The sequence below is a fragment of the Vipera ursinii genome (assembly GCF_947247035.1).
Source record: "Vipera ursinii genome assembly, chromosome: 1".
In the NCBI taxonomy this organism is placed as follows: Eukaryota; Metazoa; Chordata; class Lepidosauria; order Squamata; family Viperidae; genus Vipera; species Vipera ursinii.
Window position 1 is genome coordinate 63384991 of NC_139512.1, and position 16296 is coordinate 63401286.

Below are 16296 nucleotides of genomic sequence, written 5' to 3' on the forward strand. Positions count from 1 at the left end.
TCCATAGTACTGAGTTTGAGCATAAATTGAAGAAAGATGCAGTAAAGGAATAAATAAAACCAAGGCATTCTGATCTATGCAAACAAACAATTCCCTCCCCAAAGAAAAGAAAACCAAAGGTCACTATTTGATTATATGCTAAATGTAACTTCAAATACCCTGAAATTTCTTTTTTTCTTCTTCTCTCAGTTATGTATAGTTTTTATATTAAACTACACATATTAGGTGAGTAGCCAAATTAAATCTATCCAAAGTGAAAATATAAATCTATACCTATTGCAAGAATGGACTGCTGATATCTACTCTTTCTTATTTCAATTAGGTGTTTCTTTTTCACAAAAGGGCAAGGAAAAAACCTTAAACAAGCTATTACATCTTATTGTCATCAAAGATACACCCTTTCACCCACTTTTGTTAGTTTATTTTTTACCTAAAAACAATAACGCGGACACAATTTTCTTATGAAGCAGGCCTATTATTATCCTAGATCAATATGGCTTTTATACAATTCATATACATGGCCCTCACATCATATAGACATTGCCTTTATTTAACACAGAAACATCAACATGGATTATATTTTCTATCAACCCATTTGTTCTCCTTAAGAGATACCCAGTGAGCTAAAGAGTACAATTAAAAAATATTATCCTTAGTATATTTTTATAGTAATTAAATTGAAACAATTAGTCATTCTCTTATACAAAGGGCTTCTATATCAATCCAAAAGCTCAGCACAGAAAACTGAAACATAAGATAAAAGCAAGGAACACACTGAACTACTGCTAAGTGTTGGATTTAACACTCTATCAGCACGTTGACACACTTGGACATTGAACACCTGATCATACAAAACTTCCTGGCCATATTAGTTCTAGATTTCTTGTAAGGTTACTGAACTGGGAAGATGTCCTAGAACAGGGGTAGGCAACCTTGGCTCTTTTATGACTCGTGGACTTCAACTCCCAGAATTTCTGAGCCAGTCATGCTGGCTCAGGAATTCTGGGAGTTGAAGTCCATGAGTCATAAAAGAGCCAAGGTTGCCTACCCCTGTCCTAGAAGAATGCTGCACTAATTGCAATTTGGGCAAAAAAATAAAAATAAAATACAGCAAAGCACAGATTCAGTTTCTGCTATTGCTTCTGCCTGTTAAGAAACGTGTTGAGAAGACACCATTGTTCAAGTTGTTGGTCCAGAAGATACTTGGATGGGGAATTGATTAAGGAGCTAAAACTACTTGTGATGACAGGTCTCCAAATGCCATTATGCCAATCAAAAGAGACGCTCATGCATTTGTTTAACTGGCTGAGTTAAAATTTAAGCTGATGTTATTACTGGTAATTCTGCTGATCTTTCTAAGATGCAAATATCCAAGAGAATCTGGATTACTTTTATCAATCAAACTGTGTTTTGGGACAAAAATAACTTTTTTATCTGATTTAAGATGAAGAGTACATTTTTGTTTTTAGATAAGACAGCAGAAGCTCAGTATTTGTTGCACATTAAATAACAGCTAAGCTCAGATGATAAACAAGAAACCGTGCGGATTTATATATTTGCCTTTGATAAGTACATTATTCAGGATTATTACATTTAAAGCAGGCTGGAAGTTCTTGAGAAATCCTTCAGAACAAATACTTCAATCCTTCTTGTGAATTAGATTAACAGAAGAGAAGACAGATCAGGACATTATTATTATTATAAGCCAATCTATATATAGGCAAGGAATGGCTTCAGGTTTCTGCAAATAAACATGACGGTTACAGTACAGAACCTCACTGAAAAATCTGTTTTACAGCAATTTTAGAAATGAGAACTGCAATTTCATAGTGAGATATACCTTACAGATGTTCAAAAGTTTATAGTTATTATTAAATCTTGACTGACTTAATTAAGAACTTATGGTCTGTATTTTGGATTTTGCCAATGTGGTTACCATTGTGTTTCATGTTCCATAGCTATATGAAGACAGAAATGGGATTTGATTGTTAATCCTTTTATCATCTTGACCATCTTTACTCTTTAAAATTTCCTCCTCGGGGGAAGCTGATAAAGCAGACTTCTTCATCTACCTAAGAGCTTTACTGATAGAGGGCACAGGTAGAAAAGAAACTCCCTCTACGCCACACAGCTGTTAAAACAAAGGAAGTAGCGCTTTACAACAAGGGTGGGGAATCTTTTGGGACCTACTGGCTGCCAGTATTTGCTTGCTTCTTAGAAATATTCCTCATATTTCTGTCAGGATCTCAAGGCAGGACACAAAGTCACTTTCCATGAGGTGTGTGGCCAGATTAATAAATAAAACAAATAATGCTCTTTCCTACCATAACAACCTTGTGAAGGAGGTTGAACCACGAGAGAATGGCTTTGGGTGAAGTTGAGACTGGATGTCTCTAGTACTAGTCAAACACCTTAGCCCACACATCATAGTAAAGCGGAAAGATGCAACAGCGGCTCTACACAAGCATTTTCACCATATTTACTTGTGAACACAAAAGCTCACACACCCTCCCGTGATCTCGATGTAGCTGAGACTCCTAGACTGAAGAGGTAAAACTTGCTCTTCCACCCGCTTGTCTGTTTCTTCCTCACTTACCAGCATTGAAAACTGCTAATTTTGGAGAAAGCCTAGCAGCCATAAAGTCATCAGTGCAGCAAGTATTATGAAGTCTTGTAGGAAGGTATTAAATAACTACAGCATGCAATGCTCAGAGCTTGGCACTGAAAGAAGTCTGCACTGTTGGGCCTCAAAAAAATAAGTAGCCTTTTAAACATGGACAGCAGGGGCAGCCAATGCAACCCTTGGAAGTAGGGGATGAACAGAGAGGGACTGAAAGTATTTCTCAATATGTCTTTGTTTTGAAGGTACAGTGCTATCCTTTTATAAAATGTTTCCACTTACGACAGTTACTCTGCCTTACCACTGCTTCTAAATAAAATACTGTATCTGGAGAGGCAAAAACATCTGAAGAGGCCTTCCTTATTTATTTTCTATTTATATAGCCACACCTCTCACCAAAGTAATCCTAGGTGGTGAATAAAATGTAAAATTCGCAACAATAGTAATAAACAAAAAATGTAATACAAAAGAAATGGCAGTTAGCAAGTAGCCCTTGAGGAAAATATTTATAGCAAATATTTATAATAATACAAGTGGAAGCTTAAAAAAATTATAGACCTATGCACTTTCTTCTTAGGGAGAAATTCAAATGAAAAGACAATTTTTAATAGAAAAAGTGATGGCAAAGGTAAAGTTTAAAAGTATCTTCCCATTTCAGTTTAATTTTCACATTCATCTTTATTTTGAAGGTGTTAGACACATTTTTAATATTCTGCAAGTTTCTGATTCAGCCACTAGATGTCAGTACTTTATGCTTTGTTGAACTCTAGTTGCACGATTTAAAAACTGAAGTGAATTATTTCTATTAAAGCTTTGATAAAGTTTTGGTTTGCAAATTAACAAAAGTGCATCAACAAACGTGAATTGCACATGATACAATGACAACATTTTGGAACAAGTATTTTTTCTTCTTCTAACAAATTCAAAAGGCTTACGTGAAAGTCAGAATATAGGCATAGAAAACATCTATTTAGGAATACTTTAAATATATTTGAATAAATCATTTGCAAGTATGAAGGCAGTAAAAAGGCTGACAGAAGAGAAAGTGGTCAACTACTATCACTGATGATACAAGCATCCTGTTACAAACAACTCAAGGTAGTAATTACTGACAGATAATACAAATGATATGTTGAAAGAGATGGAAAAACTGACTACAACACAACACATAGTTACTGTAAGTAGAATATATTGATTTGTCATTTAATCCAACAATTGAAAATGCTTCCAACTGTCCTGGAATTAGCAATCCTAGCACTCAAGATTAATTTGTGATGTTTAAAATTTGTGATTATCTTTAGAACTAGTATGAACAAAAAAAAATATGTCATGGTAAATTCAGTATCATTTCCAGAACAGCGGCTTCAATATATACATAAATACTGTACAGACCAACAATAGGCAGACTCTTTACACAAGTTTAACGTTTTAAGAAACGTTGGTGGAATGATTGCACCTTAGTCTCCCAAACTATGCATCCTAGTATCAAGTAATTATAATGCAGCAAACAGGTCAATAAAAGGTGATAAAAAACTTTGTCACATTAGACTTCTTGAAATCAAGACAAGGAAAAGGAGATTGAAAAAAATAAATCTTTTGGTTTTCTGGTGGCAGTTGAATGGTTTCCCCTTGGAAATGCATCTATCTATACTGTACTAAATCAGATTTTTGCTAAGTAGAACTTATATTTTCAATTTTGTATTGTACTAATGATATTGAAACCGTAGTTGTATCCTAGTTCTGTTCCACAATTATATGTCATTTTTGCCTACAAAAATGTCCCCAGTTTAATACCTCTAATTTGCAGTATGAGATTCTCAGGTAGAAAGACTGAGGAATCCATTCTGATTGACTCTTGAAAGCTATAGCTTCTGTAGCCTAGAAAATATTAATTTACCTGGTTTACACTGGTAGATTGATCTACGTCTCTTACGTATTTCACAATCAAATGTTAATTACATTCTGTGTTCTTATATATTCCCCAATGAAACACAATATTTTAGTTCTGAAATATATTTCCAAGAACATAAGTGAGTTTCTGAAAGTACCTATTGAGAAGGCTTTTATTTGGCAACAGATACATATATTTCCCTATCCAGGCACGGTGGTCATGTAATTTACTCTTCCATGAGGTAGTTAGCTGGCCTTTTTTATTTAATACAAGGTCTCCTTTGAGTCAAGCATATCCATTATTGGCAATGATACAGAAATTGTTCATCATTGCCCTCTAGGATGAGTTTACAACTTCCCAGTAACTCTGGTATTTTCTCATAGTTTCTTATCCAAGCATTAATCAGAGCTGACTTTATTTACCTTCCAAGTCCAAACAACCCTAGGTATTCCATATTAAGTCCATATAAGCATTCTAAAAATCAACATCAGCCACTGAATTGGCATGGGTTCAATTAAATTAAAAAGTTTCAAGCAGCTACACATATGTGCAGATAGCAATGGAACTCTGCACTTCCAACAATCTAAAGCAGTATTTCTCAACCTCAGCAAGTGGAATTCATTGCTGGCTGGGGAATTCTGTGAGTTGAATCCATGCATCTTAAACTTGCTGAGGATGAGAAACATTGCTCTAAAGTTTCTAATCTGTCTTCATGGACAGCTCTACATACACTATTAGTATACAATATTAATAACAGTCAGGAACAGAAAAAGTCAGATGATGGAATCTTTTTAAAATTAAAAATTGCTGGAGACTAGTGTCTCAATAAACCAGTATAACAAGAGCAAAATAAGGTTCACAACAAATACGAAGAATAACTAAGATGCAATTGCTGGTAGCTGTGCATAATTCAACGATTTTTAGTATTGGAGATTTGGTAAGGTTAGGTAAGTTTGGCACTTAGCTATTCAAGTTTAAGGTCTGTCAAGAAAAAACTTGCAAGATTCAGACAACATTTTATTCCTATAGATACTGAGCTTTTCATCAAAAAGTACAGGAAGATAATTGTGCATAAATGCAAATCAGTCAAAATAAACATTTTCCTGAGTTTCTACCTCATTTATCTGTAAATGCTCAACCACATCTACATTCGCTTAATATCAATGAAGCATTTACTCCCCTGTCCAAACACAACACATGTAAATGATAAATCATATCATGTAGACAACACTAACTAGGCCACATAATCCCTCTTTTTATTTTGGTAAATATCTGGCTGTCTCATGCCCTAGACAAAAATTAATCCACTACCACTTGATTTTTATCACTTGATAAAACTGAGTAGTTATTCTGTTAAAGGCCAAACATTCAAAATTAGAGTCCAGCAAATAATTACGCCCAACTGGCAAATATTGAAAAAGGTGCCTTTGGTATGCTTCACACTCCCATTTGCCCATCTTAAACAAAGGAATGATAATAATAGAATATTTACTTTGTGTCATACAACATAGTTCTCTGCAAATGAGTCATTTCAGATACAAACATTATTTGGATAATAGGCTGTGCGATAGCCATCCACATCCCTTTCATTCTTTTAATTAGATTCACTTGGTTATTTTATATTTAGTACAAACCATTATTGATCACTGCATCCAACTAGAACATAATTGCCCATATGGTTTCTACAAATACAATTTACAAAGCAATACACAACAGTGGTTTGCCATTCAGCATGGAGGATATGTACAAACAGTAGAATATAGTTCAGATATATTGCTATTGCTACTTCAGTTCATGACATTATGTAAATTAATTCAGAATATTCTTATAGAATACTGTATTCACAAAGGTTTATAACAAGATGCATACAAGTTGCCATTAGGGAAATTCTATTCCCTCTTTTAGATTACTCATAATAATAGTAAAATAATTAACTGAAAAGCTTATTTACAAGGGGACAATTGGTCTAGAAGAACTATGTCACAAAAAGGTTCATTGGCTTTTTTGTTTATCATTTCAGTGGTCTTTTCAGTAAAAAAGGCCTTTTAGCATGGATTTAATTGTAAAAGGTAGTATATTTGTTACATATTTACAATGAAGGCTATTCAAATTATATTGTATAGGTTATATAAATAAATAAATTAGATTTAATGGAACCTTTTTGACAGAAATCTTACTTCCTCCAAAGTAAGTAGCTTAGTGTAAATTTTAATTGACATTATAACACAAATAGTACAGTTATTTGTACTATTTTGCAATTAAGTGTTTCCCAAAATGACCTCACCAACATGCTGGAATTCAGCTTCCATATCCCCAAGTCAATGTACCCATTGGCTAGCTTGACTGGGATTGGGTATCCAATATCCCTAGGATCTCCATATTGAGAAAAAAATGGTTAAATTAACAGCACCATCTGACTCAATTCTCTTTAAGAAGGGTTTTATTTTGCACAGTCAAAACATAATTTCTGCAAATATTAGAGAAGAATGAGAAGAGTACAATTTTACTCAGGGCTGTATAAAAACCTGCAGATTAACAAAGCAATGGGCAAGTCTTCAAAATCTTTCATTTGTCAAAAAAAAGGAAAACTAAAATTGTGATTTTTGTCACTTGAAATCATTCAAAATGCCAGATCATGTATCACTTGAACCCAAAACAGGGTTGTTACATACTGTAACACAATTAATATTACAACTGAAATCTGTTTTTTGATGACGAGTATTATTTTCAGTTTTCAGTTAAGGTACTTTGGTTTTGTTTTCATTCACAACCTTACTTCTTTTTCTCACACTAAATTAAAAATAGTATTTATAGCTTCACAGTCTGTTGCCATGGAAATTGAGGTGCCATAGAAACAGCATGACTGCAGGATTAAATAACTGTAAAAGGCGATGAAATGGAAATGAAACATATAAACTTATTAGAAAATGCTATTTAAAAATTTAAAACATGAAATAAATTATGTCTTACTGTGATTATTTCCAACACTGTCAGCTAATCAAAGTTCTCTTTTTATATTACTTATATCAGAAAAAAATTCAAATTATTGCCACTGCTCAGAGTGGGAAGAAAGAAAGCCATTTTAGTAAATAAATAGATACAACAGTACCTCAATACAATTGAAATACACAATATTGTTTTCAGCACAGCACATTTTCAGAGTCACAATCAGTGGTCGTAATATGAAATATAATACTTACATATTGACAAATAGTATAATGAAGAATCTTAAAAATAAGTTTATTTTTCCCTCTGTACTATTTTTATATAAACATTTTGAGGATGTAATTTTCTCTTTCCATAAGCAGAAAAAAATGATTTGAAATAGTACATAAATATTTCCACCTAGAGAGGACAAATTTATGAGCTGACAGTTCTGAGGTAGGGCAGTTAATCTGATAAATGCTCAATCCTTATGCCCTTTTTCACTTGGCAGCAAGGAAAGACACGTTTGATAAGAATGTGTGTTTTTTCCTTAAAATGATGTTTTTTGCTCTAAACTAGATTTAATGAGCACCTAATTCACCATATTAGAGTGCTCTGTAGTGTGATATAGTCTTCCACATATTAACCTTTTATAGTCCCTTACGACATCTAGTGCTAACTCTTCTTTTAGATTTTTTAAAGAATCTTGTTTATCTATATTTGCATCTATTATCTATATCTATTATATCTATATTATCTATATCTAAATTTATATATCTTTCACATTTTAGCCTTTCATATTTTTTTAGATTTTTATTTTGTCATTAAATGGTCTATTTAATGACTTTGTCTTATCCTCCTGATCATAGTACCATGACTGTAATAAAGATTTGATGTGATCTGTAACTAAATTGATAAGTTATGTAGTTAAACTAAAACAATAGGACTAGTGGTTAGAACCTGAATGGTTAGGTTAAATAGATTTTTAATGATATTTATAAAAGAAAAAAATGTAAAATTCAAGGCAATTATAGAAAAAATAGGAAAGGATATATAGGGCATATATATGGTATATATCATATATATATATGGTATTAAAATAAAATTTATAGTCTGTGCAGATGCCAGTGATTTTACCAACTGCTACTGAATATTTTTCTACTTGTGTTTAGTGAAATTTCCTTTTCATTCAATCACATGGTGAATAAGCATGCAATTGCTGAAGCTTAGTCTGTTCAAAATATATTTGAGATAAATTATTGCACAACAACAGCAAGTAATGACACCCAATAATATTGTACCTACTGTCTTATAAAATTCCAATTTTCTAAATTTCTACTGAATTCTAACATAGCTTTTTGCTATAAAAAGGGAAACTTGCTCTTTAATCAGGCTGGACTCTTGGAAAATACATGGATATGTCTGCAAATAATAATTTTGTAATAATGCCGCTTGGGGTGTGTGTGAAAGCCCTAATAAGCAGGCATATACATAGAATGAAGGCTACTGCTAAGCTTGTAAGCCGCCCTGAGTCTTCAGAGAATAGAATAAAAATATAAATAGAATAAAAATAAAAATAAAAATAAAAATCTTGGTGCAGAACAGATAGGTCAGGTGTGACACTGTCCTTTTCTGATTTTTTTTAAAACTCTAGTCCAGCAAGCTGCTGGGGAATGCTGGGAGTTGAAATCCACAAAACTTAAAAGATAATAATAATAATAATAATAATAATAATAATAATAATAATAATAATAATAATAATGATGATGATGATGATGATGATGATGATGTTGGAAGGGACCTTGGAGGTCATCTAGTCCAACCCCCTGCTAAGGCAGGAAACCCTATACCATTTCAGACAAATGGCTGTCTAGTCTCTTCTTAAAAACTTCCAGTGTTGGAGCATTCACCACTTCTGGAGGCAGGTTGTTCCACTGGTTAGTTGTTCTAACTGTCAGGAAGTTTCTCCTTAGTTCTAGGTTGCTTCTCTCCTTGACTAGTTTCCATCCGTTGCTTCTTGTCCTGCTTTCAGGTGCTTGGGAGAATAGCTTGGCTCCCTCTTCTTTGTGGCAGCCCCTGAGATATTGAAACACTGCTATCATGTCACCCCTATCATGTTGCCAAGATCGAGAAACACTATTCTACCTTATAGTTTATATACTTAACAGCTCATTCTTTGATTGTTTCTCTTATTTAAGGAGGTACTAATCAGACCCAACTGGGTCACATACGGAAAGCGACCCAAATGCTACTACCTATTGAGACACTTTTTTTACAATAAAATATGGAAAAATATATTGAAAATAGAATTTTATAAAGTTCCAATAATTCAATATATTTTTCTGAAATATATGAATGTATAAACAGCAAAGCACATAAGTTGTGGATTTTGTTACCATAAATCAGATATTGGATTAGATTAAAAATCTGCCTGAGTGGATACCTGTGGGATTCAAAGGCGAGGTCCATTAGCAGAATGGATGGGACAGCACAATTTGGTTGATATTCCTCTACCCTGTAAATTTAATGGACAATTTTCCCTAGTGGACAATCATTTAACTGTGCTGCAGCTGCAAAGATAGTCAGTGTAGTACTAAACTGCTTAACAGAGGGATAGAATCAAGATCACATGAAACGTTAGTCCCACTTTATATTGCCTTGGTAAAATCACACTTGGAATACTGCATCCAGTTTTGGTCATCACAACATTCAAAAAGTGTTGAGACTCTAGAAAGAGTACAGAGAAGAGTAACAAAATAATTAGGGGACTGGAGGCTAAAACATACGAGGAACAGCTGCAGGAATTGGTTATGTCTAGTTCAATGAAAAGAAGGACTATGGGTGACATGATAGCAGTGTTCCAATATCTAAGTGGCTGCCAAAAATAAGAGAGGTCAACCTATTCTCCAAAGTAATGGATGGAAACTAAAGGAGAGAAGCAACCTAAAACTAAGGAGAAATTTCCTGATAGTTAAGAAGAAATTTCCTAACAATTAATCAGTGGAACAACTTGCCTCCAGAAATTGTGGGTGCTCAAACACTAGAGGGCTTTAAGAAGAGATTGGATAATCATTTATGTGAAATGGTACAGGGTTTCCTGCTTGAGCAGGGGGTTGGACTAGAAGACCTCCAAGTTCCCTTCCAACTCTGCTATTCTTTTTCGATTCTGTAAACCTCTCCATGCTTCCATAATCAACCCTAAAGATATCCATGATTATGTGCAATAGTGGGAGAAGCTGAAAAAGGGTATTAATGAATGACTCCTTTTTTACTGGTGAAAATATCCTGAGCAGATGTCAACCAAGGAAATGATCCTATTTTCAGAAAAGGAGCTGGATTCAGCTCAGTGCTTATGCTGTTATGTAAGTAGAATGTTCTGTGACAGCTACAGCCTGGGAGAATTCTCTAGAAGTTATTATAGCACAAAAATCAGCTAATGATTTTGATTGTGTCATTTAGGATTAAAAGTTCACCTGGAAGCCAACCTAAATCCCCTCATTAGGAGGGGAATGACTGATTCCAGGGTGACTGTAAATAAGTTACTAACATTTTAGGCTCAAAACAATGAATAGCCATAATGAGAACATGCATGTGTTAGATAAGTAATATTTCAAATCTTTGGGACATTGGAACTTATCTAAATAGTCTACGATGGATGCTTCCACCCAGAGCAACCCACATTACAAGGTATTGGCCCTCCTCTGAAGATCAGTGGATTAAGACATCATGAACATTTTTTTTAACTTTCTTACTTAAGTGTGAGTAATTCTGGCATTTCTCAAATTAGGTGAGAATCTTTGTGTGCAGCCCCATGCATTCTAAACTCTCTTCTCTTTGTTAAGTGTGCAACAAACAGTGAGAATGCCATTTAGAGCACATGCTATATAATCAAAACTTTTCACCAAGTGAGTATGACAATGCTTCTTTTTCCTAGCTCAATCTAACAGTTATGGGGGGAGGGGGAAGTCAAAGCTGTTTCCCAGAATGCTATGGATTCCTTCTGAGATTCTCAGTAGCACCATCATGATTCTTAAATTTGGTATATGGCTTGAAAAAGATTTGCTTAAAAAGTATTTTCTTATCCTTATATATATCACACTTAAGAAGCATTGCTCAGAAACTAATATATTTGTAACATATCATAAAGCTATTATCTCCTAATTTTAGAACCTTGCAATTATACATTTTTATGCTTTCTGTGTTACATCCCTATGTCTTTTATTATGTCACTTCTCGCTGACCATGATAACGTTTTATATATGTTATCATCAAAATGTGAAATTAGGCATTTTATAGAATGTCTAGGAATTCTATAGAACATCAACAATGGGATGTCAAAGTATGAAATGCTTAATATTTCATTTCCTAGGCTTTCTATGCAGTACCAAAAGGCAAACCAGCAAAGTATAAAATACTCCTGCTAAAATGCCATTCTAGCCTTCCTTGTTGCAACAAGTAGGTCAACGCTGGTCTTTTTCTCTCGATTTTTTTTTCAGTAAAAGTTCTCCACTTTATTTTGTATTTCTTCTTTCATTTTCATGTACATCTTTTCAAAAAAGTAGGTTAACCTAACGCTAACCCTTTTCATGACTCTCTTCTCATAGTTTGCCTAAATGATTCTTGTCATTCTGCAGAATGCCTAGGTATTATATACAATGCCTAGGGAAAGTATATAGCATATTAAAATAACACAAACATGTCTTACTTTGCCTAAAAACCTGATGCATTCTATAGATTGTCTAGGCATTCTATACAATGCCAGCTTATCACACATTATCAGTAACATATATACATATATACCTATGTCAAGCTGTGAAATGATACAATAACTTTTGTTTTCAAGCATATTGTGTAAGCATTTGTGTAAGAAATCTATCATTACCAATCCTATGTATCACTGCTTTCAATTACCTGCTTCTGTATATTTTAAGCCTATTTTCTCTTCTTCATCCTTTGCTTTGGGTGGTGGCCAGACAGTCTGGAGTCTTCCTGGAGTCTTGTCATCCTGCTCTGAAAGAATTACATCAGCCTGATAAAACAAAACAACAAAACAAAAAAAATGTATTACAATATTTAACTTTAATATTATAAATTATTGTACATCCACTTTTGTTTTCTTCTTTCCCTATTTTCATTTTGCAGAACTTTGGACTTGAAGAAGAGGAACATAAAAGCTTGCACATATTGGGGCTTTTTATTTGGTTCACATTATTTTCTTTTACTAGTGGATCATTATGATTTGCATTTTTCCCCTTTTTGTACAAACTATCACAGTTAACTTAATGCTCCATGTAAGCATGTTATCCTTGTATGCACTTCAAGCACGGGATTACCAACTATAGAAAATGATAGACAATGCACAATGTCACTAGATTAAATTGACAGTGTCAAACTACGGTGGAAGTTCAGTAACAGGTTCTTAACACTCATCATGTGAATTTGAGTAGCGTAATAATAATCAATTTACACTACCCTACAGGTTTATTTTAAAGATAAAAGTAAACATATATCATGATCCTGGTTTAAACCTCTTGGATAAAAGCAAAATGTTAATTATTTTTAAATGTTTTTACAAATGAGAATTTGCTCCTCAAAATGTTGACTAATCATTGATTTGCTTTCAAAAACAAATTGAAATAATGAGTAAGTCACAAATCTATAAATTATAGGCAAATAAGGCTTTTAATTGCCACTTCTCTTGCTCTTTTTTAAATGAAATATAATCTGACAATTCAGGCATATAAGATTTTGCCTACTAACATATGATAATTTATATTTGTATAATGTACATTGCTATTTTATACAATACTGTCTTTATGCACAAATTTAACAAGATAATCTAGTATTGTGCTGGGGGGAAGCCTCAGTTTGGTATATTTTCTGCATCAGAACTTACTATCATTATTTTAATTCATCCCACTCAAGAAACCTAAACACCAAAAACTCCAGGTTTTTGCTACTGTATTCTAGACATAGCACACAAGAGAATCAATCAACCTACTGGTTTTGTTTCTGTGGCTCCATCACTGGATTTTGATTTAGACCTCTCAAATATTGCCATCAAAGTTTCCTTTTCATGTTTCATTTTACGTTTTATTGCTTCTAATTCTGAAGTGTCAGCAGTTGTCTCTTTTTTGGGAGGACGTGTAAATAAAGCTTTAAATGCATCCAGTGCAGATTCTGCAGGACTTGGCTTCATTTCTTCAGATGGATCTGTTCTCACATAAGATTTCCTTTCTTCGACCTCTTCAGATGCCAGTACTACTTCATCAATACCTTTCTCCTCAGCTTTAGGCCCTAACAACTGAGAAAGCTGTTCTAGAAAGGTAGGAGAACCTTTCGGCTCTGATATTTTCTTCTTGTTTATCGGGTCAGGTGCAAGATTCGACTTCTTAACAGGCTGTCTTAGTTTGAGCATAGCTAGATCACTGTCTTTCTGTTTGATTTCGGTGACAGTTTCTTCTGGATCTGTAGACAACCCTTTCTTTCGGACACGTAATCCACTAAAGAAGGCTGGGAGCTGAAAGGACTTTTCACTTGAAGCTGGCTTTGTAGGAGAATCAGTGCTGCAGTTACTTGAAAGAGATCCCTGCTCTTCTTCAGCTTCCTGAATATCCTTTGCTGTAGAAATTGAACTATTATTTTCTTTAATTAGTGTTCTAACCTTTGAATTTAAATACATTTCTGGTATTGCATCACCCATTTCTTTTGAAGGCCATTTGCCACTTGGTAGAATTGGCTCTGTGTTATCCCCTGCTATAGCACTACCCATTTCTATATTTAGTTCTTTGTCTTCTTTATTTTGATCATTATCCTCCAATGATGCAGCACAATTTAACACAGGGTAGTTTGTTACATTTCCACTGTCTAATTCTGTGTCATTTGTTGTATGAGCCAAAGTACCCTGAACAAGAATGGAATCCTTACAATCTTGTTTGCTGAATTCACACAAAGGAGAGTGGCTAGAATAGAGAGATGGCTCCTTCTGCTCCCTTTGCTGTGTTTCCAAGTCACTTGTGCCATAAATATCAGCCTGATGACCATCTGAAACAAAAGCATAGTCTATCGAGGTATTATGTAAGCTATCATTGTTTTCAGAGTCAACAAAGTTTCCAACATAAATTCTGTGCACACTTGAAGCACCAGTAATAGTTTCTGCATGGTCATTTGAAGCCAAGTCACCCATTCCTGAGACTGCCTCCGAAATAAATATGTCTCTTGTGTCAGCTTCTGGAACAGCCTGAACATTACTTTCTTCCTGCACCATTTCTGGAAGCAGATGAACAGTATTTGGATCAGCTTCTTCATTTACTCTGTTCTTCTCGTCCTTATTGTCCACATGGTTATCAATATCCTCACTGACATTTTGAAGCCCTTTTAAAACTACTTGCTGTTTTGAAGCTCCTGGTTCTAATTTATCTGTAAATCCAAACAGTGCTTTCATAGAAAATTTAGTAAATAAAGTATGGCCTGCTTCAGTCTCTTTCTCCTTCCCTGGATTAGACAGTTTACCACAATCACAATCTTTTTCCATGTTGGGCAAATCAAAACACACATATATTCCTGGAACAAGAACTATTTATTTCTGTACAATTACTTCCAAGAAATATTTTGTTCATTCAGTAAGTAAATTGAATCATTATGGAGGGAAGCTGTTTCTCCAAATCATACACTATTTTTCCTACAACACAGTATTATGTAATGCAAATTCCTACCAACGTTTATAACTTTAGTACAGAAGAAACAGGAAGATTTCACTCATCTTGCATGCCACGTTTTCTCATTAGCAACACAGCTTACTTTTTACAAAAAGTGTCTTTTTTTGTCAGGGCAAATCTGCAAACTAATCAGCTGAAAAGCACGAGGCACAGTTGCATTGATTCCTATAGTTCTGTGAGTTCCAAAGCTTTTTATTTTCAAGAAAATAGAGTTAAAGGTTAGTACTGAACAACTGGTACTTGCTGTTTGTTATTTCCTCGTGCCGGCTCATGTCAGCAGAAAATTTCAGAAAGATCCCCACTGTGGTCAAAAGCTGCTTTAGCAGAATCTTCAGAGCGGCTATGTATTAGAAATGTGGAAAGTCTTGATGGATTGGAATTTAGTTGAAGTTCTTTCCTAAAGAAGTTCTTTCTTTGCCTTCTGGAGAATTCCAAATGTTGAAGTTAACTGACTGTACTGCCCTTGAAACTGAATAATAATAAAAAAGAAAACACTCTTCCGCTTTGGTGCAGGTTTGGTCTGGAATGTAGCTTGCAGCGAGTGAACATCAAGAAGATTGGTTTCATATTACCATTTCTGTGGCCCACAAACAGGTACTAATCAGGCAGTTTCACCACACCCACGGATTAGAAGTTATATGGGAGGGCAAAGTAAACAGAGAGAATATTCATTAACTCTGAGAGAACAGGACATTTAGAAATATGTATTTCTGCTGTCTTTTCACTATACAAATGTACACATGGGTGTTTGCACATATACTGTATAACACAACTAATTAATTTCTGAATACCTTTGCAGTGTAGGCCTTGTGGTTGATCTTATTTTCCCATTTTATGAACGAAAGCAACATAAACCAATTCCAGATAGGTACAGTTGTTGGTGTAAAATTTAACAGTGTAAAGTAGGTGAAGGAGCAGCTAGTTTTCAGCTTACTTGCTTAACATTTATCAGTAATTCTTTTCTAAAATATAAAATTTATTGGAGGTGTGGATTGGCTTTCGAATTGAATGCCCTGGGCACCCTTTCAAAAACCTGACAGGGTCAAAGCAAATGTTTAATTTAGTTTAAAATGGAAATAAAGTAATTAATAGAAGCTAATATGATTCTTTAATATCATAATACATACATATGATCCCATTAG

The 16296-nt window shown here is 34.2% G+C and overlaps 1 protein-coding gene across 1 annotated transcript in view; it reads right to left on the reverse strand.

Moving 5' to 3' along the window:
- The window catches only part of FMN1 (formin 1), an 89036-nt gene extending 73375 nt beyond the window's left edge, over window positions 1–15661 (reverse strand). Inside the window, exons 1-2 of the mRNA XM_083348128.1 lie at window positions 13438–15661; window positions 12348–12465 (exon numbers count right to left, since the gene is read on the reverse strand). Coding sequence (XP_083204254.1) covers window positions 12348–12465; window positions 13438–14970 — 1651 coding nt within the window. The 5' untranslated portion in view covers window positions 14971–15661. The remainder of the gene's footprint in view (window positions 1–12347; window positions 12466–13437) is intronic.
- Window positions 15662–16296: the final 635 nt, after the last annotated feature.